The 25,332-nt window shown below is 46.1% G+C and overlaps 1 protein-coding gene across 44 annotated transcripts in view; it reads left to right on the forward strand.

Annotated features, from left to right (window-relative positions):
- Window positions 1-25,332, forward strand: part of LOC127584774 (sorbin and SH3 domain-containing protein 1) — a 345,097-nt gene that overhangs the window by 299,818 nt on the left and 19,947 nt on the right. For 33 of the 44 annotated variants that reach the window (XM_052041712.1, XM_052041726.1, XM_052041714.1 and 30 more), the window contains 2 exons: window positions 9,292-9,470; window positions 12,063-13,882. In XM_052041712.1, coding sequence (XP_051897672.1) covers window positions 9,292-9,470; window positions 12,063-13,711 — 1,828 coding nt within the window. In that variant the 3' untranslated portion in view covers window positions 13,712-13,882. Of the gene's footprint in view, window positions 1-9,291; window positions 9,471-12,062; window positions 13,883-15,603; window positions 15,690-19,480; window positions 19,649-23,952; window positions 24,000-25,332 lie in introns of those variants that run through there. The other 11 variants (XM_052041739.1, XM_052041743.1, XM_052041742.1 and 8 more) reach the window with 2 other exon arrangements.

The raw sequence follows: 25,332 nt of genomic DNA on the forward strand, positions 1-25,332 counted from the left end.
GGAGCATTCTGTAGACCCTGCAAACAGTCTGAGGGAGATGGGAGAGAATTTCTGTGGACAAATTTCTGACAAATGTCAAAGCTATATGACAGTAATAGTGGGGTATTTCAATTACTTGAAGTGGGTGAAAGATAGTGTGAGAGGGAGAGAGGGCACAGAATTTCTAACTAGTATCCAGGAGAGTTTTTTTAGCTATCGTGTAATGAAGCCAACAAGAGGCCTGTGGGGCCAAGTCTAGATTTAGCTTTAGGGAATGAAACTGGGCAGGGTGCAACAAACAATCTACTGGTGAAACTCAGTGGGTCAAGCAGCAAATGTGGAAGGAAAGTTCAATATTTCAGGTCAAAATCCTGTATCAGGATAGGTAACAGGAGTATCAGTGGTATTGCTGTGATCATCAATCAGTTAGAGTTCACATAGTTATGGAAAAGGAAACAGACAAAATAAAGGCTAAATTTGGATAAGGCTACTTTTACTAGACTGATGTGATTTTAGAAAAGGGGACTTGGAGGCAGCTACTTGAGGGTAAATGTCTCTGAGCCATGGAGACATTCAGAGAGTTTGGGGTAAACCTGTTTCCCAAACACGGAGATAAAGGATGAGAACACCAAATCTACAGCCTCCTGGGTGACAGGGTACACAGGGGGTAAGAAATGACAATAAAGGGAAATTTAAGTGAGATCCAAGAGTCTGATTCTGCAGAAAAGCTCGAACAGCAGAGGCAGTGTTAGATTGAAAGGGAAATTAGGAAGGAAAGAGAAGTTGTGGACAAATACTGGAAATTAAATAAAAGAAAATCCAGGGATTTTGATAAGTGTATAAAAAGCAATAGGATAACTAAGAAATAGTAGAACCTATTAGGGATCAGAAAGGTAATGTGTGTTGAGTCAGAGGATGTGGGTAAGGATCTGAATGAATACTTTACCAGTGTCCTCAGAAGAGGAGAATGACGCTGATGTTGCAACGTAAGGAAGTAGGGAGTGACATATTGCATTGGTCAAATGTAGTGAAAGTAGTAATATACAGGGGTTTAACATCTTTGGGTGTGGATAAATTGCCAGGCCAGGATGAAATGTCACAAAGAAATGATTCCAATTGCCTGCAACAAGTCCAAGGTAGGCTAGCAGAAAGAGCAGACAAGTGACAGATAGAATTTAATACACGTGTGATATAATGTATTTTGGCATCAAGAATGGGGAAGGTGGTATAGAAAATGGGGACAGGTGTAAAGGGTGTGCAGGGACAGAAGCTTCATGTGTTTGGATTTCTAAAGGTGACGGGCTATATTGACAGAATGGTTTGTAAAGCATGTGAGATCTTAGGCTTCAAAGACAGAGGGATTGAGTTTAAGAGCAAAGAAGTTTTTCACGTGTGGTTAGGCCACAAAGAGAGTATTGTATCCAGTTCTGGTTACTGTGTTTCAGAAAGGATCTGAATGTCCCTGAGATGGTGCTGATGAGATTCACCAGGACGGCTCCAGGGGCGAGGGATTTCATCCGAAGGGTTTGGCCAGAGAAGGTCAGGCTCTTCTGCTTGGAGGAGAGGAGAGAGGGGGGGACAGAAACAATGCTGGAAGAACTCAGCAGGTCAAGCAGCATCTGTGGAGGCAGAAAGTTGCCATTTTGGGCCGAGACCCTGCATCAGGACTTAGAGGGAACAGAAAAGATTGCCAATAAATAGCAGTATGTAGGGGGTGGCGGGAAGGGCTGGTAAGTAATAGGTAGAACCAGATGGGGAGGGGGTGATGGTCAGATGGAACCAGGTGGAGGAAGGGAATGGATGAACAAAGGGAGAAGAAAACAAGGAGGACGAGTGAGTGTGTGTGGGAGGAGAGCGCCGAGGGTGGGGGGGTTACCAGAAATTGAAAAATTCAACGTTCATACCATTGGGCTGCGAGCTACCCAAGCAGGACACAAGACGTTGATCTTCCCGTTTGTGTTTGACCTCTCTGTAGCAATGGGGAAGGCTGGCGACAGACAGTTCAGTGTAGGAGGGGGAAGGAGAGTTAAAATGACATGCAGCTAGAGGCTTGAGGTATTGATGTTGGTTTATTATTGTCACTTGTACCGAGGTACAGTGGAAAAACGTCTTGCATACCGATCGTACAGGTCAATTCATTACACAGTGCAGTTACATTGACGTAATACAGGTAAAAACAATAACAGTACAGAGTAAAGTGTCACAGCTACAGAGAAAGTGCAGCGCAATAAGGTGCAAGGTCACAGCAAGGTAGATCATGAGGTCAGAGTCCATCTCATCGTATAAGGGAACCGTTCAATAGTCTTATCACAGTGGGGTAGAAGCTGCCCTTGAGCCTGGTGGTACGTGCCCTCATGCTCCTGTACCTTCTACCCGATGGAAGAAGAGAGAATGACCCGGGTGGGTGGGGTCTTTGATCATGCTGGCTGGGACAGAGCTCAGGAGCTCTGCAAAATGGTCACTGTAGTTTATGGAGCCCTCACAAGGTTAGGACAGGATCAGCTTTCCAGTTAGCTGGTGTTACAAGGACCAAGGAGACAGATTTAAGATGTTGGACACAAGAGGGATGTTGCGAGCAAGAAGTGTTTTATACTGAGTGATGATGGCCTGAATACTTCCCTTCACTATTCACCAAGGAGGGGGGCCTTGATGACGCAGAGGACAGTGTTGGTAAGGTTAATGTTCTAGAGCATGTAGATATCAAGAGAGAGGATGTGTTGGAGCTGTTAGAAAATATTAGGACAGATAAGTCCCCGGGGCCTGACGGAATATTCCCCGAGCTGCTCCGTGAGGGGAGGGAGGAGATTGCTGAACCATCGGCTAGGATCTTTGAGTCCTCGTTGTCCATGGGAATGGTACCAGAGGATTGCAGGGTGGCAAATGTTGTCCCCTTATTCAAAACAGGTAGTAGGGATAGTCCAGGGAATTACAGACCAGTGAGTCTTACGTCTGTGGTGGGCAAGCTGTTGGAAAGGATTCTTAGAGATACGATCTATGAGCGTTTAGAGAATCATGGACTGATTAGGGACAGCCAGCATGGCTTGGTGATGGGAAGATCATGTCTCACAAGCCTGATAGGATTCTTTGAGGAGGTGACCAGGAAGATTGATGAGGGTAGTGCAGTGGATGTGGTCTACATGGATTTTAGTAAGGTGTTTGACAAGGTTCCACATGGTAGGCTTCTTCAGAAGGTCAGAGGGCATGGGATCCAGGGACGTGTGGATTCAGAATTGGCTTGCCTGTAGAAAGCAGAGGGTTGTGGTGGAGGGAGTGCACTCGGATTGGAGGGCTGTGACTAGTGGTGTCCCACAAGGGTCGGTTCTGGGACCTCTACTTTTTGTGATATTTATTAATGACTTGGATGAGGGGGTGGAAGGGTGGGTTAGCAAGTTTGCAGATGACACAAAGGTCAGAGGTGTTGTGGATAGTGTGGAGGACTGTAGGAGATTGCAGAGGGATATTGATAGGATGCGGAGCTGGGCTGAGAAGTGGCAGATGGAGTTCAATCCGGAGAAGTACGAGATGGTACATTTTGGAAGGACAAGCTCCAAGGTGGAGTACAAGGTTATTGGCAGGATTCTGGGTAGTGTGGAGGAGCAGAGGGATCTAGGGGTTCATAACTACAGATCACTGAAAGTTGCCTCACAGGTGGATAGGGTAGTTAAGAAAGCTTATGGGATGTTAGCTTTCATAAGTCGGGGGATCGAATTTAAGAGCCGCGAGGTAATGATGCAGCTCTACAAAACTCTGGTTAGACCACAGTTAGAGTACTGTGTCCAGTTCTGGTCACCTCATTATGGGAAGGATGTGGAGGCATTGGAAAGGGTGCAGAGGAGATTTACCAGGATGCTGCCTGGTTTGGAGAGTATGGATTATGAGGAGAGACTAAGGGAGCTAGGGCTTTACTCTTTGGAGAGAAGGAGGATGAGGGGAGACATGATAGGGGTGTACAAAATATTAAGAGGAATATATAGAGTAGACAGCCAGCGCCTCTTTCCCAGGGCACCAATGCTCAATACAAGAGGGCATGGCTTTAAAGTAATGGGTGGGAGGTTCAAGGGAGATATCAGAGGGAGGTTTTTCACCCAGAGAGTGGTTGGGGCATGGAATGCGCTGCCTGGGGCGGTGGTGGAGGCAGGTACACTGGTCAAATTCAAGAGATTACTGGATAAGCATATGGAGGAATTTAAAATAGGGGGATATGTGGGAGGAAGGGGTTAGATAGTCTTAAGCGAGGTTTAAAGATTGGCACAACATTGTGGGCTGAAGGGCCTGTATTGTGCTGTATTGTTCTATGGTTCTAAGTGGAGGCAACCAATGATCTCTGAGGGAATTTGAATGGACACTTGATGGTAAAGGAGGATTGAAGAAGGTCAAGAGGACAGTTCCCCACCACCAGTAACTGCTGGCCTTGCTAGTGACACCCAATCCTGAAAAATGAAGGAAGAAACCTCTGCTGGAAAATGGGTCTGCAGGCATTGCTCTGGTGGCCGGTAGAGACTGTGGCCGAATGGCCTCCCGTGTTGTGATCACTGTGTGATGGCCCTCAGCTCTGTGACTTGTTCGGAGCTAGGATTCCAAGCGCTAATTTTTATTTTGAAGGGAATTCACTGAGTCACTCAGAAACAGATTAACTCAAACTGAAGAGTTGGCTGCGATTTACATTGGCGTGTGGTATCTGTGCTTTAAATAGTGTGATGCTAATGTCCCCTGTAATTTAGGTCCATCTGTTCATACACATCCGTGGCCTGCCTTTGAAGGCTGAGCCTGCCATCCTGACTCATTTGCTGACAAATTGCTGTACTAATCTTTGTGCAGATTACATGTACTTTCCAAAATAAGCTTGGGTCTCCTTGGACTCAGAAACAGAAGCTCTTTCAAATTGTTATTATTACTTCAGCCCACAAGGGTATCTTGGCTGTAAAATGCTGAAAACTACGTCAAGAATCTAGGAACGTTGCACAAAAGAAAGGCTTGCTCCTAACATTAAGCGTTAAGATTCATGGGATCCGCGGTGAATTGGCTGTTTGGATTCAGAATTGGCTTGCCCATAGAAGACAGAGGGTAGTGGTTGACGGGACTTATTCTGGCTGGAGGTCTGTGACTTACGGTGTTCTGCAGGGATCCATACTGGGACCTCTGCTGTTTGTGATACATATAAATGACTTGGGTGAAAACGTGGATTAGTAAATTTGCAGACGATACAAAGATTGGTGGTGTTGTGGATAGTGTACAACATTGCGAAAGGATACAGTGGGATATAGATCAGTTGCAAATGTGGATGGAGAAATGGCAAATGGAGTTTAATCCAGGCAAGTGTGAGCTGATGCACTTTGGAAGATCAGATGTAAAGGGACAGTACACTGTTAATGGAAGGACCCTTAACAGTGTTGATGTACAGAAGGATCTTGGGGTCCAAGTCTACAGCCCCCTGAAAGTGGCTGCACAGGTCGGTAAAGAAGGTGTATGGGATGCTTGCATTTTTTAGTCGAGGCACTGAGTTCAAGAGTAAGGTTGCAGCTTCATAAAACTCTGGTTAAGCCGCATCTGGGATATTGCATCCAGTTCTGGTCACTCCATTATAGGAAGGATGTGGGGGCTTTGGAGAGGATGCGGAAGAGTTTTGCCAGGATGCTGCCTGCATTAGAGGGCAGGTGCTATAAGGAGAGGTTGGACAACCTGAGGGGGAAACCTGATAGAAGTTTATAAGGGGCATAGATAGAGTAGACAGATAGGGTAGACAGTCATAATCTTTTTCCCAGGGTCGAGATGTCTAATACTAGAGAGCATGCATTAAGGTAAGAGAGGGTAAGTTCAAAGGAGATGTGCGGGGCAAGTTTTTTTACACAGAGTGGTGGGTGCCTGGAATGTGCTGCATGGGGTGGTGGTGGAGGCAGATGTGATAGAGGCATTCAAAAAGTTCTTAGATAGGCTCATGAATGTGAGGGAAATGGAGGGATATGGACATAGTGTAGGCAGAAGGGATTAGTTTCATTGGCCATTTTATTACTAGTTTAATTAGTTTGGCACAACATTGTGGGCCGAAGGGCCTGTTCCTGTGCTGCACTCTTCTATGTTATCACTGTTCACATCCTCCAGAATGCCAGAATGTTGCTACTTAGTGTAAAAATGCCAGAATGTGTGTTTATAAATCTGTGGAGTAACACAAGATTTTAACATGCAGAACTAAAAAGGTAACTCTCAGGTTACCTTCCTATACAGCAGCTGAAGGGGAAGCTTCCAGCACAGTTGTTTCCACTGTGAGCCCTGGCTCACTGTTCTTTAAGTCGAACTGCAGTCTCTGAGTCCACGAGCGTGAACACAATTATCTCAGCTGACACTGGACAGAGAGAATGTCAGTGCTGCAGCTTCCAGATCAGGCATTAAAGCAAGGCCTCTCCGGTGGCACTATTTTCAACAGCCTGACTTTCTGGACACAATAGACATGGAGCAGTACAGCACTGGACAGGCCGTTCAGCCACGATATTGTGCACAGTCTGTCTCTCAGCTAACTCTACAGAGAACAGGTGACCTGGTCATTGTGATGGGACTGTTTGTGGGAACTTGCTGTGCACAATGTGTCTGTCATGTTTCCTACAGCACAACTTTAAGTACTTCAGTGGCAGGTGCTCTGTAAATGCAATTGAGAGTATGCCCTGGCTGTAGGCTATCCAACCAGGAGGTCGTGGAGTGACCCATTGAGGCAACATGTGTTTCAGGTGAGCTTCCTACTGCCAGTGCACTTGGAGGAAAATCAGCCCTTTTATTCTTTCCTTGGACCTTGGATATCTAACCTCAGCTGGAGTCTTGTGTTTAATTATGGGAACAGCATTTTAGGAAAAGTATCAGTGCTGTGGAGGTGATGCAGAGCAGGCCTGCTGGAGTGGTACCAGGCTGAGGAACTCATCCTGCCAAGTGACTGCAGAAGCTGGGATGGCCTCCTTGGAATACAGAAGAGATGGGCTGATTTGGAAGGAACACTAAGTTATGAAGAGTTTTGCTGAGTTGGAAGTTGTTTCACTAGGAGAGGGTCAGTAACCAGAGGATACAGATTTAAGGTATTCATTAAAGAATCAGAGAAGAGATGGGGGTAGAGTTTTGACTGCAGTGAGTTATTGTGTTTAGGCATGCACTGCCTGGAAGGCACTAGGTGTAATAATTAAGGTAAGCATTTGAAGAAGAATTATTTTTGAGCAAAAGTTAGGAGAAAGGAAAAATTAGAGAACTCTTTCACCAAACTGGAGTGGGGATGATGGGACAGACAACCTCCACTGATCCTAAACCAGGCAATTCTTCACTCCCTCGACTGTTCCTTCCCTTGCAAGCTGCAGTGGCAGGTCAAAGTAATGTAACTTGATGCTGCCTGAAACTGCCCTATGTAAAAATTGACTTGGTATTCCCATCAGTGTGCGCCCATCTTAAGCTGCTGATGTTTCAAGGAGACACCAGAGACTGCAGCTGTGGGAATCTGGAGCCACACACACAATGCTGGAGGAACTCAGTGGGTCAGGCAGCATCTATGGAGGGAAATGGACAATTGATGTTTCAGGTCGACCCGAAATGTCCGCTGTCCATTCCCCTCCATAGATGCTGCCTGACTTGCTGAGTTCCTCCAGCATTTTGTGTGTTGTTGATGTTTCAAGCCCTGAGTGTCATTGGTGCCATTAGATATTCAGGCTTAATTCTTGCTGAATTTTAAATACCTGGAGATAGGGTGTGTAAAAATAACTTGGAGATTGTGTGCCAAGTAACAGGTTTGGTAGTTCAAGGGTGCATCGAATGTATTTGCTTAAAGGTGCAAAGACAAATTATTTTGATGTGTTTAAATGTAGCAATGTCCCAGAAGATATCCAAGCTGTCTGAAACACACCTTGGCAAATCTTCTGTTGCAGTAATAACTAAGAAATAAATGCAATAGCCCTCCGCTCCTAGTAGGGATGTTATGCTTGGAAGGAGTGTTGAGCCGATGATACCTGTTCTCCCTCTAAGTGGAGCTGTGCATTGAGAATTTACCCACAGCTTCATTGGTTCACATCTGCAGGTTCCGACACTGGCAAAGCAGGGGAGACACCACCTTGTGATGGTACAAGATCCTGTGATGTTACTTGAGGTGATCTTGGCACTTCTACCTTGGCTAGCGTTTATCCCACTGCCAGCATCAATAAAACACATAATTTGGTTACTCCTCGCAGCTAAGCACAAATTATTTGCTGTGCCTCCTACGTTATAACAGTGAATCCAGTCTTAACAAAATTCAGATTGGCTCTAAGGAGCAATGGGGAGTGTGTGAGGGCTGGCAGAGAACCACACTACCTTGCACTATCACACAGGGTTTTCTTGAAAATCTGGTCACCAAAGCAAATCAAAACCCAAACAAACTGACTGTACGGTCCCAGTTGCTGGTCTCTCCTTGTCAAGGTTGAGTTCATTGTCAATGCATAAGTCCATGTACGCACAGGTGCAATGAAAAACTTATCTGCAGCAGCATCACAGGTACATAGCATCATATAAGCAGCATTCACAAGAAAAACTTAAATTATACATAAATTAAACACAATTTTTACAAGAAACAACACAATTAGAACAAAAAAAACAAAGTCCATTTTAGTACAAAGTGATCAAAGTGGTCGTGGTGTTGCTAAACTGCAGTGATCAGGGTTGTGCCAGTCGGTTCAAGAACCGAATGGTTGAAGGGACGTAACTATTCTTGAACCTGGTGCTGTGGGACTTCATGTGTGGAGTAGACTGTTGGCCTTGGAATTACGTTCCAGTTGGTAAATGGAGAGTCCTGCCATGATACACACCCTGTTATGTTTCAACACCAGAACTGTCCATTGGTAAAATCACTCTTCTGGAATAATTCCAGTGCCTTTGATGAGACCGAATCAAGCATCACATTATAAAATGTGAGGACTGACTGAGAAGGGATTCTGAATGTCAAGTTCTATTCCCAAGTTGGGTGGGGGGGATCCCACAGCTCTTCCGAGCTGAAAGGTCAGCATCCTTGATGTGAGGAATGCAGGGTTTCGGCCTGCAGCTCCCATAAACTGAACTGAATCTCCCAAATAATTCGCAGTTCATCGAATGAGTCAGCTTTGTACTTCTCGCCCTCACAGTGAGCTGTACAATCAGACCTCTGACTGATGAAGGTCGCTGGCATTCCTGGTAAATACTTGAAAGAGTGTGTGAGTCTTGTAACATTTCAAAGCAGCAGTTTTCTGCAAATGTCAGCATTTGATGGAACTTTTTAGCCAATTGGAAAAGTCACCCAGAAATGGGCAGTGATACTTGTTTCATTGTTTAATTTTCCAGTTCAGTGTTTTCGCCCAGTTACCATGCAGTGAGCCGGCCATCAGAGGTGGCGACAGGGGAGTCTATCACCCAGGAGAACGAAAGGCAAATCTACAAGACAGTTCTAGAAGGCGGAGATATTCCCTTCCAGGGGCTGAGTGGATTGAACAAGAGAACGTCCAGCTCCTCTTCAGCCAAAGGTGAACATGGTCAAAGCACCCAAGCATCCAGCAGTGCTTCACCTGACTGCCACATCTAGTTAATGCCTGCCTGCCTGCCACTTAATCAGCACTCACCCCTAACCCAGGGCGGAGGTGTTACACAGGATGGGGTCTCCATCCTCTGTATGAGTTTGCAAGGACGTTTGTATAGATGTCCACTATAGGTGACGTACCCTGCTCAGGGCCTCTCTTTTAGTTTTGCTTGGCACCCAACGGACCGTCATAAAGCCGGCAGGATGTTAAGACTCAAAGAACAGGCCCAATGGTATGAAATCGCACACTTTGAGTTGTTGGTGGTGATGGTGCTGGAATTCCGTGAAAGCTTCCAGGATTAGGAGGATCTTTATTTCCATGGTGTGGGCAGGTTAGCAAGATGTGAGCATGGATGCAGTGCCAAGGATTGGAATTTGACATCACCACCAAACCAGTTTTCTTTGTGATCCAACAGTCTGCCCACCTGCCTGTAACCTACCATTCCCTCAGTATACTTGGTTGAATAGGTTGTGGTCAGGGCAAGGTTTGTGCAAGGCTATCTTCTACCATGAGGTCGACGCATCAAACCTCTATGTGGCTGCAGCGGAGTGCAGACTGGGCCATATATTGATGATGACTGCCTACTGAATGAATACCGCAAAAAATTCCACACAGAATTCACCTGGTCACTGAGGTGTGGCATGGCTCTTGTACATGCACTACCCAGCTGTGGTTTCAAGCACCATCCTCATACTGGAGGATAGCTAATGGTGTTCCTTTATTTAACAAGCACAGCAAGGATAAGCCAATAAGGCTCACTGGCCAGTGGTAGGGTAATTATTGGAGAAAACGTTAAGGGATACGATTTATTTACACTTGGAAAGGCAGGTGTTCAGCAGGAATAGTCAGCATGGCCTTGTGTGGGGGCAATCCTGTCTCACTAATTTGATTGAGCTATTTGAGGAGGTAAAGGCAGGGCGGTAGCGGTTGTCCATATGGACTTCTGTAAGGCTGGTCCAGATGGTTAAGACACAGGAGATCCAAGGCAAGCTGCCAAACTGGATCCAAACTTGGCTTGGTGATAGGAGGCAGAGAGTAGTGGTGGTAGGATGCTGTACTGATTGGAGTAGTGTACCCCAGGGATCAGTGCTGGGACCCTTGTTGTTTGCGATATATATCAGTGACTTGGATGTGAATGTGGAAAGCATGATTAGTAAGTCTGTGGATGAAAAAAGTTGGCAGTGTTGTGGATCATGAGGAGGATTGCCTGAGGCAACAGAAGGGTGTGGATCAGATGGGAAGTTGGGCACAATGTTGGCAGATGAAATTTAATCCCTGCAAGTCCACTTTGGGAAGCCGTGTGTGGGTAAGACATACAGTAAATGGTGGGGCATTTAGGAATGTTATGAACAGAGAGACCTAGGGGTATGTACGTAGTGACGCTGAAAGTGGCAGGTAGATAGGGTGGTGAAGAAGGAATGTGGCATGCTTGCCTTCAAAAGTCAGGGCATAGAGTTTAAGAGCTGGGACGTTACGTTGCAACTATACTGAGAGGTGACCTGATAGAAGTATATAAAATTATTGAGAGACATAGAGAGGATAGATAGTCAAAATCCTTTTTTCATGGTAGAAGGATACCAGAAACAAGAGAGCACAGGTTTAAGGCGAGAGGAAGGAGTTTTAAAGGGGATCTGAGGGGTACGTTTTTTTTTTACCCAGAGAGTGGTTGGTATCTGGAACGTGCTGCCAGAGGAGGTGGTGGAGTCAGGTACAGTCCCAGCCTTAAAGAGACATTTAGAGAAATACTTAAATAGGCAAGGCATAGACGGATACGGACCTAATGCGGGCAAATGAGAGTGTAGATGGGTAAAAAGGTCGGCATGGACTTGGTGGGCCAAAGGGCCCATTCCTGTGCTGTACGATTCTACTTCTCTTCCAGGTCAAGGGTAACACTTTGTTGGCAGCAAGGTAAATGTGTTTCCTTTGCTCTAGTTTTTTTCTCCGGAATCACCTCGAGTCATCCCAATTGTCATCAGTCTGGCAATTCCCATTTCCCATCGTCCCATCCTGAAGTGGCACTGCCGTGTGGTGCTGGATTGTTGACCCATGTCCAGCGGGGTTGGCACTGAGCATGTGGGCCTGCATCTGGCCGTGCCAGAAGAGATTGATGTGGGATCAATTTAGCCAGCAGTGTAAATGGAGCCCTAGAGCTTGGTACCAGGTTAGGTAGGGTGGATAGGTCTATATTTGGGTTACCTTTTGATCTTTCAACAATCATGTTTTTTAGTTTGCTAATGTTGGCTTCACTTGCAGTCAACAACTGCAGTTTCCTTTGAATGAGATGATAGCTGTGCGACCGGTTGCATTCAGGATGTGAATCCTGAGAGTTGCTGTTGAATGTCACACCAGACACTAGTGTCACTCTGGCTGCCCAGTGCATTCACCAGACACTGTGCAGCGATCAGAGAGGTTCCATCGTCCCTCTGCTGACCTTCATCCGTTGACGATCGTGAAATGGTGTGGATGTGTGTAAAGTGGTTTACTAACACGTTTTATTCTAACATTTGTGTTTGTTCTGTTGTTCTGCACGCTTGCCAGTGGATTTTAAAGGTGCGATTGGCCACAGCATTTCAACTACTCCAATTAATAGTACAGCAGTTAACTCTAGTTATGTGCTAGGCTATAAATGTAAAGCTCAGAAGTCCCTATCAGCAGCAAAAGCCTGCATTTCTGAAATCCTTCCCTCAAAATTCAGACCCATGCTACCTGTAAACAACATTCCAACCCAGGATAGAGAGGGTGCCTCTCCACAGAAAGCCCAGAGCTGTGAGAACCTCCTCAGTGTTAACTGCCTGCTCAACGACAGGGGAGTCGTGATGAAAGAGACTGGGCGAAGCTTTGAGTCTCTCTTGCTCAAAGGGACACAGGAGCCTTCTCTTTGTTTGAGTGGTGACAGAAGACTGCAGAAGTCAGCCACCATTGCAAGGAGATGCCCAGTTCCCAATGGCTTTGTTGACGATGCAGCCCGTTTCATCAAACTGCAACAGAACATGCACCAGATGAGCCATTCGAGGCCTCAGGGAGCAGGTTCCGCCGCTTCTGTGAGAGATGTGGCGATTCGGCTTGAATGCAGTCCGACGGTCCAGGATGAGCAGAACACGGGTCAGGAAGAGTCAGACAGTTTCCCGAGATGTTCAGTGTCCTCAAGAGTCAGCCAGTTTGAGCAGATAATCCAGAGGTCCCGATCGATGCCTTCACTGGATCTGAGCAGCAGCTCAACATCAGTCAGGAGCCCAGTGCCATCTCTCTCCACGTCATTCATGCAGTTGACACAATCAGCCGAATCTCTCTTGGACCTCCCGGCCCGGCAGTGTGAGAAGGCCGAACCTGACGTTCAGATTACCATCCACAGAGCTTCAGCCTCTGGCAGTGAGGTGGAGGAGGTGGCGTCTGAGCTCAGTGAAGTTGTGGTCACCAAGTCACTGTCTCCTCGCCCTGACATCGAGCTCGACTGCCTTTCCAGGATGTCAGCCGATAGCTGTACCAGCACATGCCAATCTGTCAACACACACACAGCAGCCCAACACCAAGGAGCCTGTCTCACCTCTGGCACTGGCTTCATTGCTCTCCTCAAGCAGGAGGGACAGACCGCAGACCCCCCATCGACCATGCAACATCTCCCACCCCCTCTCTCCAGAAACCTCTACCTCCTGAGCCCAAGGCCTTTCAGACTTAAAAAGCCCTTCCTGCACAGGGTCCGAAACCCTTTAACGTACGTGGACTCATCCAGCCAGACCGAGGTAGACCACAAGATAGGAAGTCCTCTTGATAACCCTGTCGCACAGGGGCCATTGTCCAATACCAAACCATCGCATCCCATGCGCACAACTTCTTTTCGTGTCGTGAAAACACTGAGACCCTCGGCTGTAACTGGACAATGCCGGGGTAACGGCATCTTGCAGCCTGATCTCTCAAAGGGATCTGCCAGTGGGAGCCGTGCGTATTTGTGTGTGCTCGATGGGGTCGACCCAAACAACAGTCGGCACAGTGAACTTGGGATGTATCCTCAAGGTGGACTTTCCAGTAATTCACCAACACTGTCTGTTGCACTCTCCCACTGTGTCTCTGCTCCAACACCCTCCCCACTAACCCACAAGTCCCAGCTTGTGATCTTTATTTCTGTAGTCAGTGACGTTAGTTCTCCTTGGAGTCTGTTCTTTCCCTCTCTGTTTGACGTTTCACCATAAGCCTCGGGACATTGGTTATTGACTGTCTGTGGCCTGTTTGCCCAGTAATTACGGAGGGATCTTGTGTCAAGGTCACAGACTACCAGTTTACAAAATGCTGGCATGGAAGCATTAGTAAGTCTGTCTGAAACTGATGATTAAGGCATCTGTAGTCATCAAAAAAGATTGTCAGCTGAAATGGTCTCCCGAACATAGACACACTCAGTCTCTCTCTCTCTCTCTCTCTCTCTCTCTCTCTCTCTCTCTCTCTCTCTCTCTCTCTCTCTCTCTCTCTCACACACACACTCACTCACTCACACACACACACACACACACACACACACACACACACACACACACACACACACACACACACACACACACTTTACAGTCCCACACACCTGTGTATACTGAATCATACCCTCATTCTCAATACATTGAGTTATACAAGGTGCTCATTCTCATTGGTCATACAGTCCATGCTGTTACATGCGAACTTAATACATATGTAGGCTGACGTAGACCCTCCTACAGACACAATGACACACCCACAAGGACCATTGGGGTTCACCATTTGGTAGCTTGTTTGCCCAAAGTCAGCTAATATTTTGTATTGGCTTTACGATTAAAAGCAGCCACATTGCAGGAGGGTTGTTAGTCAAAATCTACCATTGAGACACAAATTAGGATTGTTGTTTGAATGCTTGGTCCAAGAGATAGTTCCATTAAGCAATAATCTTAAGAGCAGTAGAGATGGGGAAAGGTTTAGGGAGAGAATTGCACGGGGTTGGACATGGGTCACTGAATCCACACCTGTTGAAAGTGGGTGAAGGAAACTGGGAACCTCCAGAGACCTGGAATAGAGGAGCACAGTTCCAGGAAAGTTGGAGGTTACTGCAATAGTGAAGGAACTAGACAGTGAGAGATTAAGGATAAGAATTTTAAAACTGATGTTTTACTGGGCCTGTCATTACTGGTTATTCCCTTTTACCGCATTCTCCTGTGCCTTATTTTAATTGGATCCTTGAATGTTGGATACAAATGGGCAGCAAGTACAGATCAATGGAGGAATGAGAGAGTGGAGACACACGAGACCGCAGACGCTGGAATCTGGAGCAACAAACAATCCGCTGGAGGAACTCAGCAGGTCGAGCAGCATCTGTGGAGGGAGAAGGAATTGTCGATGTTTCGGCTCGAAATCCTACATCAGGACTGGTTTCGACCTGAAACATCGACAATTCCTTTCCTCCCACAGATGCTGCTCGGCACGCTGAGTTCCTCCAGCAGATTGTTGCTGTGAGTGGGTGGTGATGTAGGTTGGCAAAGCAATTTTGGCAGGCTGGTGCTTCACCCCTCCATTTTACATCCCTTCCTCCGCCCCAACAGATGTTAGGGCCTTGGTCAACACTGATGAAGAAAGGCCGGGGTCGAGTGAGAAGGCAGTACTGCAGCTGTAGACCTGCCAGGGTCTCGAAGTGCATTTTAGCAAGAGTCAGCATGTCCAAGAAAGAGAGCCAAGCCAAGGGGAGATAGTTGTTGGGTAGTTCCAAGGCCTCCGGTGATGGTTAACGTGATTCCTGTGATGTACCAGTGAATCATGAGCTGAGACCCAATGTTTTGTAGCTAATCTTGTGCAAATCAGTGAGGAGTGTTATTTGAGGTGGTTCCTGACAATTTTCAAATGGTTGCACTTTTCCAGCTTGTACGTCTCATCAATCTTCCAGCATCAGCCTGCTGAAATAATAATTCATTCTGATTGGTGGACTGCTAAGGTCGCTTTGTCTTTTCAACCCATTCACAACAGAATTAAATCTGCTACTGCACCTTGGAAATTTTCCTGTCTCTTCAACTTAAGCTGTCATATTGTTGGGGACATGAGTGGATTAACGGTGCTTTGTGTTGTCTTCGAGTAGAATCAGACTCTCTGAGACTGTCCGCCCCGATCGAGCGCATGGAGACCCCTGAGGAAATCTGCCGTCGTCGCCAGGAGGATAAAGAGGTGGGTCCCCAATAAGTAAATGTTCTGGTGTGAGGGCAAAAAAATAACGAACCATAATTGTTCACAGAGCCAATATAATGTTTGTTCTGCTTACAGTGATTTTTTTAATGTTAAGTTTGAAGAGGGAGGTGTTATTTTCATTTCAACTTATTTGTGGGTAGACAATCAATGTTCAACTTGATAACCACTTCAGCTTGTATATTAATTGATTATAATTCTTCCACATCATGTTTATGGATTTATTTTAAGACAGTTTGCAATGTGCACTGAGTGAGTCTCTTGCATATGTGATGTCCCTTGCACAGCTCCACAGAGTGACACTGAATCTGTCCTGAGCCTCTATCGCAGAGGCATGTGGTATCCTGCTGCTCTCTGACTGTGAGGACCATGATAGCAGACTGGTTTGTGACACTGGTGCCTCAGTGGGAGTTGACGGCTGCCAATGTGTCACTGGGAGCAAGGGCTGATCACACAGTCTACTTAATGCTGGGATGCACTCACTCAACAGATTCAAAACCTTAACTCAACAGTGATTACCTACAAGATTGCACTGCATCCTTCAGAACTGTGTTTATTAAACATAGTTAATCTATACATAACAATGATAAATAAGCATAGAACACATAGCGATACAAACACTAACTGGGGCCATCGTTCCAATAAAATGTACTCACAGGACCACAGAACATATTGTTCAACCCATCATATCCCTAGCTACACTGAAGGAGTTATCCATTCCCCATAGACCTGCAGACGTTTTACCTTTCCCAGTACATGACCAGTTGTGTTTGAAGGCAGCATACGTGGACGGAGTAACACTTCATGTTCCAGGCCAATGGGCTTTTTCCAGCTCTGATGAAAGCTCTTTGACCTGAAACATTAACTGTTTCTCTCTCCACAGATGCTCCCTGACCTGCAGACAGTTTCCAGCATTTTCTGTTGTTTTTCTTTCAGATTACTGCAGTGCTTTCTCTTTATCCATTCTGGAAGATTCTGTCAAATCTGCTTCTGCCACCCTGTTCTACAGTGTACTCCAGACCATCACAATTCACGGTGGAAAGGGCTCTTCTCTTTTCACCTCCAGTTCTTTTTCCATTTGGTTTAAGTTTGCCTCTCTTTCCTGGAAGTGTTAGCTCTTGCTCCTAAACACCTCAAGGCTCTGACAGGACCTCCAGTGGTACCTTCCCCCTCTCATCCCAACTCCCGCCTGGATCATCACGATGCATGAAGATGTCTCCTCATCCTTTCCTAAGTTTGGTTCTCTGGCCACCGCCCATCCTGCCCTTGGAAGTTTCTCTTTACTTATGTAGTTTAAGGCTATTAAATTTAATTCAGTTCAATCTCAATTCATAGAAGAAACCTATCACTCCATCTCCAATATCTTGATCTTTATTAGAGGGTATTTTTTTAGCTGAAATGAATGTTGTCCTGTTCAATTGGATCTTTCTCTGTAAACTTGATGTACTTGACATTGGGTTAGACAAGAACTGACAGCCGCAGTGCATTGTAGCATTCTCCTTGTCCTTCCCTATTTCTTTACAAGCAGAATAAAAGACAAGAGTGCGTTTCTTCCATGGTCTCTGCCCACTTAAGCAAGTAACTGAAAATTAGAATCAGGCTTTACAAAAAGTGGAAAGTCAACTGAAGTGTATTCCCGTAATTAAATTAAACAATTTCAGATCATCTTTTAATTTCAAATTAAATTGCATAAAAGAAAGGGATAAAATTGAAAAGTCGGGTGGTTGCCTTGACCAGCTATGACGTAATAAAAACAAAATGCTGGAAAATCTCATCAGGTCAGGCGGCATCCGTGGAAAGAGAAACAGTTGATGTTTCATCAAAAAACAAACTGCTGATGAACTTACCGGGTAAGGCAGCATCTGTGGAGGCAGAGCGATAGTCGACGTTTTGAGTCGAGATGTTGCCTGACCTGCAGATTTCTCCGGTAGTTTGTTTTTTGCTCCAGGTTCCAGCATCTGCAGTCTCCTGTGTCTCCAGTTAACGTTTCAGGTCTGAGACCCTTCATCAGAACTGAGAAAGAGAGAAAACAGGTTAGTCTAGGTAGAGCAATGGGTGGAATGTTTAACTTGGAGCCTTGTGTGCTGTTCTGGTCACCCCATTGCAGGAAGGATGTGGAGGCTTTAGAGAGGGTGCAGAAGAGGTTCACCATAATGCTGCCTGGATTAGAGGTTATGAGCTATAAGGAGAGGTTGGACAAACTTGCGTGGTTTTCCTTGGAGCATCGGAGGCTGAGGGAAGACCTGATAAAGTTTATAAAATTGAGAAAGGCATAGATAGGGTAGAGAGTCAGAATCTTTTTCCCAGGGTAGGTGTTTCAAAAGCAAGAGACCATAAGTTTAAAGTGAGGGGAAGGAGTTTTAAAGAGGATTTGAGGCATAGGTTTCTTACACAGCGAGTGGGTGATCTCTGGAATGTGTCGCCAGTGGAGTCAGATACAGTCACTACATTTAAGAGACACTTAGACATGCAATTCATTAGGTAAGGCATAGAAGGATACTGTATGGATATAGTGCAGGCAAATGGGATTACTATAGATGGGCAAATAGATTGGCAGGGACGTGGTGGGCCAAAAGGCCTGCTTCTGTGCTGTAAAGGTCTCAGACTCGATCCTGTGCACCTCCAGTCATGACTTATGGAACACTCCAAATTTCAACCATTCTGCCTTTGGTAGCTGAGATTTTCACACCTCGGCCCCAGGCTCTGGAATCCCCTTCCTAAAACCTTGCTTCTCATTCCTCCTCTGAAACCAGCGGTGTTGGCCAAGACACTGAACATCTGTCCCGATGTATGTCTGACTGCATCAGGTTTTGTCTGCCAATGCTCCTGTTCAGTATCTTCAGCTGTTTCACTTCACTCGAAGTCCTGTGTGAACTGTAGATTGTTGCTACTAAATTTCAAGTCAGGAATTAGAAAGAGGTGTTTCAGGAAACTACATTTTGGGATCCATCATTTGGGTAATTTCAGACATGATATGCGGGAAGAATAGCAGGCTTGGAAAAGGAGACCTTGAGGCATTCTTTAGTCTGTTGCAGAGTGATTGTTACAATTAGTCAGTCACACCATTCTCGGCATCGTGTGACTACCAGAACCGTACGGACTTTGGTCTTTATCAACCAGCTTCTATGCACTAGTTAATTGGCACTTTTCCCAGTAGGAAACTACTTGAACTAATAGGAATGGGCTTGTGTTGTTCACACTCCCCTCACTGCACCAGAACTGCATGCCATTGCCATAAGCCCTGTGTTAAATGTGCTGGAGCTGGCCAGTTGGTGAACGTATCTCACTGAATCTCTCATCTTTTCATTTGGAGGCTTTGTCACTGATGTTTCACCGGTTTCCCACCGCTTGGGTCAAAAGCGGTAGCTATGCTTTAAACTGGGGTGGCCTGTAAATTCCCGGGCTCTGTGGGAATGCTGTCCAATCTGCGCCCTGTTTCAATATGACTGTTGTTTCTGTTTGTGCCAGATCATGCTCTCGTTAAAGCGCTCCATTAATCCTGTTTTTCACTAACCTCCATACAAAGCAGTTCCTATCAGTCTGTGTATTCCAGTCGATAAACCATAAATGAGCATTGTAACAGGTTCATGGGTCTCATCTGAAAACCTCATGTTGCTCATAATCTTTATTGAAGCCAGATTCTAAACATCTGCACCATCACAACATTTTAAATGTGTTTGAACTTTTTTGACAAGAAAATTTGGCTTTTTTTCTCTTTGAAATCAGCAGAAGGAGGTCTTTTTATGATCCCATTTTGTGCAATTTTCTAACAGAGACTGTTAGAAGAGCAGAGACGACTTAAACGAGAACAAGAGGAAGCTGATATTGCAGCCAGGAGGCACACGGGGATCGCTCTTACACATCACCAGTTTATCACTAATGAGAGATTTGGGGACCTCCTTGACATAGACGAGGCAGCAAGGAGGAGATCAGGGTCAGAGGTCGGTTCTACTTACCTCAGTGCTCAACTTGACCCAAAGCAGTACCTGCCACCTTCTCTATACTGTGCTGTTCAATGTCTGGCTTTCTGTGACGTATAAGAACTAACCCTGCAATAACAGCCTTACCGTGATGGAGTGTGGGCTAATGCTTCTTAGTTGGGAACCCGGCATGATTAAAACCGCCTCACAGTTCACCCTTGTGGCTGAATTTTGTGTGTGTGTGTGTGTGTGTGTGTGTGTGTGTGTGTGTGTGTGTGTGTGTGTGTGTGTGTGTGTGTGTGTGTGTGTGTGTGTGTGTGTGTGTGTGTGTGTGTGTGTGTGTGGTGTGGACTTTTCAATCCTTCTGACCCCGTACTTACACTGCCTTTTATTCTTCTCCACTGAAAAGTCTGCTGATGTACCTGTGTGCCCTGCCAGTCCCATTACTTCGTGGGTTGTGCTTGGGAGAGTGGGTTGGAGGAGGATGTGGCTTCACCAGGTTTTGCAAAGTCACAGGATTCTGTGTGGCTGGTTTGGGAAGCAGTGCAACTAACAGCTACACCTATCATTAATATCAGTCTGCTTTCTTGCCCTTTGCATTTTTTCCCATTTCTTTTATGCGCTCACCCTGACACCTGTTTTCTGGTAATTCCCATACATGTGAAACCAGACATTGGCCAGGAATTTGACCGTGTAAGGCATCATCGCCAAGTCACAGCCCATCCAATCGCAGTGCTCACAGTGTAGGGATTACAGGATAGGCACCAGAGTACGCCACTCTTGCCTTCATCATGGGCCAATGGCACTGAAGTCAATGTGACCAAGCCAATGCCTGTGGAATCAGACTTGACACAGGCTGGTGATGGAATTGAGAACCTTGGTCTGTGAGAGGCCGTACGGTGCTGAGTGAGCACAAGCTGGACATTCCCATCACCCCCAGAGAGGTCCATCAGCAAAAGAGCTGGTCCAAAGATTGGTATCAGTACCTCCCCTCTCTCCCCTCCCTCCCCTCCCTCCCTCCTACTGCCCCCCTCCCTTGCTCCCAGAGTGATAGGTGTCAGTGCTGGTACCTTCCCAGAGGGGTTGGTATTGATGCTCTCTCTACCAGTGGGTTTAATGTCAGGGTCTGTCACTGCCAGAGGGGTTGGTGTCAGGGTCTGCCACCCTTTCCTGTCTCTTAATACCACATGATATTGCTGCCAAAACACTCCAGGGCAGATTCCTTGCCTCTGTTCTGTGCCCGAAGCACAAGCTGAAGTAAACTTGTGCTTTGATCTTCACTTCTGAAATTGAATGTTAGTTATTTTAGTGTACACGACAGAGGAGGAATCCCTGTTCAGAATTGTTAACAGCTTAAAAAGCATTAACTTAAAATCCATTCCCTTGTGACAATTATTACATTTTATATATTTGCTTTTATTGGTTTTGAAGCTGCTGCTTTGTGTCAATTTATATTTTTCTCTGATATTTTCTGTTTGTTTATGTAGAATTAATTCTAGTAATCTGAAAAACTACAAGTGCCAGCAACTTGGCCTATAAAATGGTGGAATGAATGTGTTGATAGGACAATGGCACAAAGAGGGTTTTCACTTTGTTATTACTGATATTTCATCATGAAATTGGTCGATTCAGACATTTCCCTGAAACTTCAGAATTTTACAACCCCTGGGTTTTGATTCTGTATTTCTCTCATTAACCCCTGCATTCTTTAGTGTGTTACCTTCCAACCAAAGGACCAGGAGGGCTACTAGTAATATATGTTCCCAGTTTATAACTACTCTGCCCTGTGTAGTGCTGGTGGGGAGGATCACAGCTGGGATTCATGGAGCTCTGCTGAATTTGCAGCTTGATCTCAGCCAAGGGAGCAGTCAGGTGACATACTTCAGTATTGTGGAGGGTTCCTGCACTAGGCCATCCTCTGCTCACACCCATGAGAGAACGAGTGTATTTGTACATGAATGTGAATGACTCTATTGGTGTGACTCAGTACATTTGTGTCATAGTCATATCGCAGGGAAACAGGCCCTTCAGCCCATCAAGTCCACACCAACCATCAAGCACCAACCAACCCTATTCCTGTGCTCATCCCAATTTAAGATAAGATATTTATTTATTAGTCACATGTACATCGAAACACACAGTGAGATGCGTCTTTTTGCATTACTGAGAGTGTTCTGGGGACAGCCCGCAAGTGTCACCACATTTCCAGCGCCAACGTAGCATGTCCACAACTTTCTAACCCGTACGTCTTTGGAATGTGGGAGGAATAGATAGAGTAGACAGCCAGCGCCTCTCTTCCAGGGCACCAATGCTCAATACAAGAGGGCATGGCTTTAAAGTAAAGGGTGGGAAGTTCAAGGGAGATGTCAGAAGAAGGTTTTTTACCCAGAGAGTGGTTGGGGCATGGAATGCGCTGCCTGGGGTGGTGGTGGAGGCAGGTACATTGGTCAAATTCGAGAGATTGCTAGGTAAGCATATGGAGGAATTTAAAATAGAGGGATATGTGGGAGGAAGGGGTTAGATGGTCTTAGGCGAGGTTTAAAGGTTGGCACAACATTGTGGGCCAAAGGGCCTGTATTATGCTGTACTGCTCTATGATTCTATGAAACCGGAGCACCCGAAGGAAACCCACACAGACACGGGGAGAACGTACAAACTCCTTACAGACAGCGGCGGGAATCGAACCCAGGTCACCGGCACTGTAATAGCGTTACGCTAACCGCTACACTATCATGCCACCCCCCACATTCCCCCACGTTTATCCTCCTCACATTCAGATCAACTCCCCACAGATTCTACCACTGACGTACACATTAGGGGGAATTCACAGTGGCCAATTAACCTATCAATCCACGTGTCTTTGGGATGTGGGAGAAAACCAGAGCACCTGCAAGAAACCCAGCAACCACAGAGAGAACGTGCAAACTCCATACAGACTGCACCCAAGGCCACTGTGGCTGTGAGGCAGCAGTTCTATTAGCTGCACTACTCAGGCACCCACGCATGCATATAAAGTGGCATTTACACACATGAACTGCACATGTGTGTGTTACAAGAACTAAATGCTGGAAACCCTCAGCAGGTCAGGCAGGATCTGTGGGGAGAGAATCAGTTAACGTATCAGGTGTGTTATGTGGAGTGCTCCATTGAGTATTCATGTGGTAAGGAGTGCACGTTATTTGTCTGCACGTATGTGCACTTGCATCTGTGGACCAGAGGGCAGGAAGGATTTGAACTACTCTCCTGAAGAGCTCTTGGTGGAGGATGCTGATGCCAGACATATCCAGACCCATCCAGACCCACACTGGACCAGGGGATCAGTTCTAGTGCAATGTAGGACATGCCAGAATGGAAGACTGATGAACTGTTCAGATAGCACTGGCTGTCTCAGCCTGTGGAGGGTCTGACAGATTGGGATTAATGTGATGCTTGTTGCTCTGATACTTACAATAGTTTCCCTTGCACATCAGCTCTTCGGCAAGGGTGTGAAGCAACTTACCTCCACCTCAGACTAATCTTTTGATCCCTCGCCTCCACCCTTCCCAATCCCATCCTAAGCTCAATTACCCATTTTCCATTTGTCCATCTGTAACATGCCTCAGTAAGTTTTTGATCTGTTGAATAGGTTGGAGAGATTGACACAAGTAAATGGCTGCTGAGTGATTGTTTGCTCAGGCTGGAGAGTCCGGGGCCAAGAGGCCTAGTCCCAGGTTAAGAGGTTGACTCTTTAGGTGTGGGGGAAGAGAGAAATGTCTTCACTCATGAGCATGTGAACCTTTAGGCTTGCCAACCCAGAGAGCAGCGAGGTCCTCATTGTGCTGAATCATCAAGGAGATTGAAGCCCAAGAGGTGTATGAACACATCAGTGGGAGGTAATGGATGTGGCAGTAAGGTGGGGCTGGGGAAGATGATCAGCCTCGATCTCATTGACTAATAGGCCAGCCCCAAAGGGCTGCTGACCCATCTCGCCCCCATTTTGTTTTTTGTAGGATCTATCAAACAAAAGCCGTATATCTCAAGGGTGTAATTACTGAGCACCTGCGGGAATTAATTGATGAAGTTTTGGATTAAGTATTCCATTGTGGGCTTGTACTTGTCAAGGTTACTATTAGCCTGCTTGGCGTGACCGTGGTTCTGCTCGAGAATGCAGCGAGTGTGTGGTTTTACCCTGTGAAATGATGCCAACTTTCTTATTTTTGCAATTATTTTGAAATCCATTGCACTAACCATTTCATTAACCGTGTTGCTCAAAAGGTGAACAAGGTTGAAAGATCTTTCTGAGCATTGGCTGTGTGGTTAATCTGTGCCACCTTCTCCCCTTCCAGATGCTGCCTGCCAGAGCCAAGTTTGACTTCAAGGCCCAGACTCTGAAGTGAGTTCAAAGGTTTTACTTCGATCAGAAATGCAACAGCACCACGTAGATGCTGGAGGAACGTACAACTTTCCATTAGTTAAATACGTCAATAGAGGGCATTTTGCATATTGTGCCTGTGTGTTTAATACCTTAGTATCAAGTTTAAAGTAGTTTTATTGCAATGTGAAATTGAATCAAGCTTCTCAGAGCCCTTACGGCCAGAGCCATAAGATGTTCAACCTGGACATGGTTCAGAGTTACCATCAGTAGGTGTCCCACACACTTCCCAGAGCCTTGATAGGGCAGAATTGTAAACCACTTTTGTTACAGTAAAACCATTCTCAGATGATGGGGTGAGGCCTTTTAAACAGGAAGTTAAGAGTTTGCCAACGAAATCATTCTCTGCTCTGTGTTCATGAGGGACGGTGCGACCCTCCTGCAGATCACACAGTGAGCTGGTAGATCTGGCTGTGGGGGAAGAGTGCTGAGCCTGGTCCTCCACTTGAACTTGGGCTCTGTCCAGCACCAGAGTGGATGAGACGCAGGGCCCAGGGTTGTTCCTTGTCTCAGTCTCGCACTCTGAGGACACTTGGGGCCCACTGCAGCCCATTCCGAACTCAGTCAGTCTGCACAACCACTCCCCTCCCCCCCCCGTCTCAGAAACGGTCTGCATTTCTCCACAATGGTCCCTCGGTGTCCCACGGTATCCCTCTCTCTCGCTCTCTATCAACACGTACCCAGTCTGTCGTCTTCAATTTGTCAATCGACCTAATGATGCCTGTGTCTTTAATCAGACCTTTCCAACATTCCATCTATTCCAAAAATGTGCATCAACTGGACAATCCACAACAAGGTTCTGGCTGTTTTGGGATCAGATCCAGTAATTTTAGTTGTGGAAAAACAAAACCCGTTCGGCTTGCATTCCCTGGAGTTTGCGTCATCTTTAGCTGATCCTCCTATCAGATGGTCTACGGCAGCATCTTTCGTACCCGTGCTCACCTTCCCTGCTGCTTCTTGACTCCAGCTACAAAATATACAGTCGATTAACACCTTTGCTCAAATACTCTTGACTGATCCAAGTCATTTATTAATGACAGCCCCTGTGAGTCTCCATTCGCATCCCAGTCCCAAAATTCCCAACGATATCCTCCCTTTGTTGCAGGCCAGTTATCAGTGCAGGATCCCAGATCTTATTGCTCCTTATTAAACTGGAATGGTACCAAAGGTTTCCTGCAAACTGGCGTCTCAGCCAGCTGGGTCTCCCCACTCACTGTGGGACTGGATCTTCTGTTCCCAATTGCTTCACTCCCAAAGCAGAGACTGGAGCTCACGGATCACGAGGAGGGAAAGC

Source organism: Pristis pectinata, chromosome 30 (genome assembly GCF_009764475.1).
Source record: "Pristis pectinata isolate sPriPec2 chromosome 30, sPriPec2.1.pri, whole genome shotgun sequence".
Classification (NCBI taxonomy): Eukaryota; Metazoa; Chordata; class Chondrichthyes; order Rhinopristiformes; family Pristidae; genus Pristis; species Pristis pectinata.